Source organism: Equus caballus, chromosome 6 (assembly GCF_041296265.1).
Source record: "Equus caballus isolate H_3958 breed thoroughbred chromosome 6, TB-T2T, whole genome shotgun sequence".
Taxonomy (NCBI): domain Eukaryota; kingdom Metazoa; phylum Chordata; class Mammalia; order Perissodactyla; family Equidae; genus Equus; species Equus caballus.
In genome coordinates, this window is record NC_091689.1 from 85890310 (window position 1) to 85894755 (window position 4446).

At 34.1% G+C, this 4446-nt stretch overlaps 1 protein-coding gene across 1 annotated transcript; it reads left to right on the forward strand.

Annotated features, from left to right (window-relative positions):
- The first annotated feature begins 860 nt into the window (after positions 1-860).
- OR6C1X (olfactory receptor family 6 subfamily C member 1X) lies at positions 861-1799 on the forward strand. Its single transcript, NM_001390862.1, has one exon. The coding sequence runs from the start codon at positions 861-863 to the stop codon at positions 1797-1799; it is 939 nt and encodes a 312-aa protein (NP_001377791.1).
- The last annotated feature ends 2647 nt before the right edge of the window (positions 1800-4446 follow it).

A 4446-nucleotide genomic window follows, 5' to 3' on the forward strand; every position in this document is an offset into this window, starting at 1 on the left:
CTATTTTAAGAACACATACAAATAAAGAAATTTAATTTACCGCAGCTTTCTTGGGGAGCACTTGTATAACTCTTTGAGGGAAATTCTTCAATGTAATAATAATAATAACGGTCATTTTAAATAAACAGGGAAATAAGTTGTATAAGAATAAAAGGCATAAAAAACAACACATAAGTAGGCTGAAATGTCACAAAATATTGCCAGGGATTCAGATGTAATCAATATCAGCTTTAAGCACTTCCAGTTTAATTTATTTTCTACCTCTTTCTCACCTCTGTCTCTACATCTGAGGTTGCTCATGGCAATGACTTTAGTGTTTCTGAGTTCCAACGCAGTAGTAGTAGGAGTTGGAAAAGCTGTGTGAGCAAAAGTTGATAGAAGGCTGAAGACAAAACAGTCACTTTAAAAAAATAAAGTATCATTCCCATTTTTGAGGATTCTCCATGTAATTAAAGTTTTAACTAACACAGCCTAGGAAAGTTGTAGAGGGATTGGAGCAATAGCACAGAGGTGGTTCTTGCTGGGAACAAACCTCCTGGTCACATCTCTGAAAGTTCACAGCTTGTATTTGGAGTCAGAAAAGTCTGGGAACAAATCCCTACCCAACTACTGCAAGCTTTATGATACTGACTTTTTTCCAGCTTGCCTCAATCAAAGAGTTTTATCACGTGTAAATAGAGGAATACAAAGGATCACTGTTATTATCAATTTGCTTTAAATTTCCCCTAAGGTGAAATGACATACTACCTCAACCGAATTCCAGATGCACACTTGGATATTTGTCCAGCCACTCTTCAAGTTTGTTGTTTGTGCTTTGGTCCATAGGTCTGGCAGGAGGAAAACAAATAAGCAACTGAAGAATGAGAAACCAGACAGAAATAACAGAGTTCATCCTCCTGGGACTGTCAAATGACCCAAAGCTTCAAGTAGTGATCTTTGCCTTTCTGCTCATCACCTACACGCTCAGCATCACTGGGAACCTGACCATCATCACTCTTTCTCTGCTGGATTCCCACCTCCAGACCCCCATGTATGTCTTCCTTAGAAATTTCTCTTTATTAGAAGTTTCATTCACAACTGTCAGTATACCCAAATTCCTGGGCACCATTATTTCAGGAGATAAAACCATTTCCTTTAGTAATTGCATTGCTCAGTTATTTTTTCTCATTCTCTTGGGAGCCACTGAATTCTACCTTCTGGCTGCCATGTCCTATGACCGTTATATCGCCATCTGCAAACCTCTGCATTACATGACCATCATGAATCGGAGAGTTTGCACACTCCTTGTCTTCTCTTCATATCTAGTTTCATTCTTATTCATATTCCCTGCACTCATTTTGCTCTTAAACCTTGATTACTGTAGGTCTAATATTATTGACCATTTTACCTGTGATTATTTTCCCCTGCTGCAACTTTCTTGTTCAGACACCAAATTCCTAGAGATAATGGGGTTTTCCTATGCTGTGTTTACTCTAATGTTCACTTTGGCATTAATAATTCTCTCTTACATATATATCATCAGAACCGTTTTTAGAATTCCTTCTACTAGTCAGAGGACAAAGACCTTTTCCACATGTTCATCTCATATGATTGTCATCTGTATCTCTTACAGCAGCTGCGTTTTTATGTATATTAAACTCTCAGCAAAAGACAGAGTATCTCTGAGCAAGGGAGTTGCTGTGCTCAACACCTCAGTAGCCCCCATGCTGAACCCCTTTATTTACAGCCTGAGGAATCAGCAAGTCAAGCGAGCCTTCATGGACATGGCGAGGAAGGCTGTATTTTTCTCAAGCAAATAAAATGATGTAGTGTCATGAATTAGAGACACATTGCAGGGCAATTTTAAAAATATACTCATGAAGTTTCAGTAGCTTCTTCAAATCACAATGACCTCCCTCTCATCCCTGTTTATTCTTTTTATTTTTTTCTAGCAATTTGCAAGCACATTTGTTTAATATATTTCTTATTGAGTTTAAATAACTTTTCTTATGTCTCACTGACCCCCATTCTACTGAACACTGGGTTAGTTGCAACCTTTTAAACAATAATTATTTTAAAAAGTAAAATTGTATTTTGAGTTTTGTTTAGGTAAAGAATATGATCACCAAGAATGGAAGAGACAGTGTATAAATATTGATATGATATTTTACTTACTGTACACAGACAATAGAATTTTGTGATTTTCATTTATATTTGACAGAAATTAGTTTCATCATCTTGCAGTTTCTCCGGAAAAAAATTTTTATATGTCATATACTTTTTTCAAAGTATGCAAATACTTTATTTTAAAAACCAAGAAACACGACTTTTTGCTCACTTTAATAGCGTATGTCTGTATAATTTATTTATTGATAAAAAAAGCATAGATCTTTAATATGTATGCTTTTGTAGATATGGTGCTAAATAATCTCCTTATTTCCAAATCCCATAATAACCCAATAGATACAAGTAGATACATGCATACATACATACAAACTAGAAAATAGTGAAGAAATAGCCATTTTAGACATGTAGGTAGGATAAGTTCACTTTCTTTAATTCCACAGAAGGTAAGTTCTGCTTTCTGACTAAGCTGAAATATACTTGTATACAAATGTATATATGTGCATAGCTCTTTCTCAAGTTTTGGATTAGTTTGAAACAGAGCATGCATCTAAATTATTTTATATCTAGAGAAAATCATTCAAGTTTTGTAGAAAATAAAAGCGTCATAACAAGGCAAAGTTTTCCATTTTATATAAAATTAGGATTTCATTTGTTAAAACACTCTTCTGCCCATTCTACTTAAGGCATTAGTAAGTGCCTAAAGTATTTTGAAAAGATGTGTGTAAAGTTGAAATAATTATGGATACTAAAAGGAATTCTAAGTTATATAAACCTTTTCTTAGAAATAAAAAATATCCTGTAATCTTAATTAGTGGTGCAATACCCCTAATGATAATTATGTGCTATATTCAATTAGAGACAGCATAAGATTTGTTGAGAAAGAAAAAAAAGTGATAGAAAATTGACAGGGATTCAAAACATCAGAGGAAATTTGTGTATGGTTTCTCTGTTTCATTTCACTCTATCTGAAGTACAGTCTGCATATTAAATAAGAAATAGTTGACAAACTTGAGGTTTCTATAACTTCTAAGCATATATTTTCCCAATGATAAATCAGGTATAATATCAGGTAAATCAGGTATACACAACTTACTATAGGAATGGAAATAAATCTGTAATGCATATAGCATAATTAGCTATCAATAAATTGTAGCAATTATTAATATTGTTCTCTTTATCTAACTGTTACAGTTGTGGGTATGTACAGATTATATTTTTTCGGTGGTATGAACAGTTAACACAGGATCTATCCACATAAAATTTCAAGGGCACGAGACAGTTTTAACAATAGGCACAATGTTGTACATCAGATCTCTAGAACTTATTCATTTTGTATAATTGAAACTTTATGCCTATTGATTAGCAACTCCCCTATTTCCTCCTCCCCCACCTCCAGTCAACCACATTTCACTAATTGATTCTATGACTTTGAATGTGTCATAACTCCTACAAGTGGATCCAGGCAGTATTTATCCTTTTGTGACTGGCTTCTTTTACTTAGCATAATGTTCTCAAGCTTCATCTGTGTTGTCACATATTACAGGATTTCCCTCCTTTTTAAGGCTGAATAGTATTCCATTGTATGTATTTACAACATTTCTGTATCCGTGTCTTGGACATTTAAGTTGTTATCATAACTTGAAAATTGTGAATCCTGCTGCAATGAACATGGAAATGCTAATATCTCCTAGAGACATTGATTTCGAGTGTTTTAAATATATACCCAGAAATGAAATTGCTAGGTAACACAATAGTTCTATTTTTAATTTTTGAAGGGCCTCCATACTTTTTTCCATAGTGGCTGCACAATTTTGCATTCACTCCCACAATGTGCAAGCATTCTAATTTCTCCACACCCTCATCAGCACTTGTTGTCTTTTGTTTCTTGATAATGACCATTCTGACAGGTGTGAGGTGCTGTATCACTGTGGTTTTGATTTGCATTTCTCTGAAGATTGGTGACACGGAGCATCTTTCTCATACCTGTTGGCAATTTATCTCCTTGTATTTGTATGTCTTCTTTAGAAAAATGTCTGCGCAAGTCTTTAGCCCATTTATTAATCAGGTTATTAGGGGTTTTTTTTCTTTGTTTCAGTTTTCGCTATTGATTTGTGGGAGTTCATTATATATTTTGGACATTAACCCTTTATTGATGCAGACACTGTAGCTTTGTGATATATTTTAAAATCTGGAAGCCAGTTTTGATCTTTTTTCCAAGGTTGATTTTGCTATTCATGGTCTTTTTTGGCTCCATATAAATTTTAGAATTAGATTTTTTCTATTTCTGTAGAAAAAGGCCATTGGCATTTTTGACAGAGATTTCATTGAATTTGTAGATCG

Coding starts and splice junctions, on each gene's coding strand:
- OR6C1X (NM_001390862.1), top strand. CDS start 861: ATGAGAAACCAGACAGAAATAACAGAGTTCATCCTCCTGGGACTGTCA.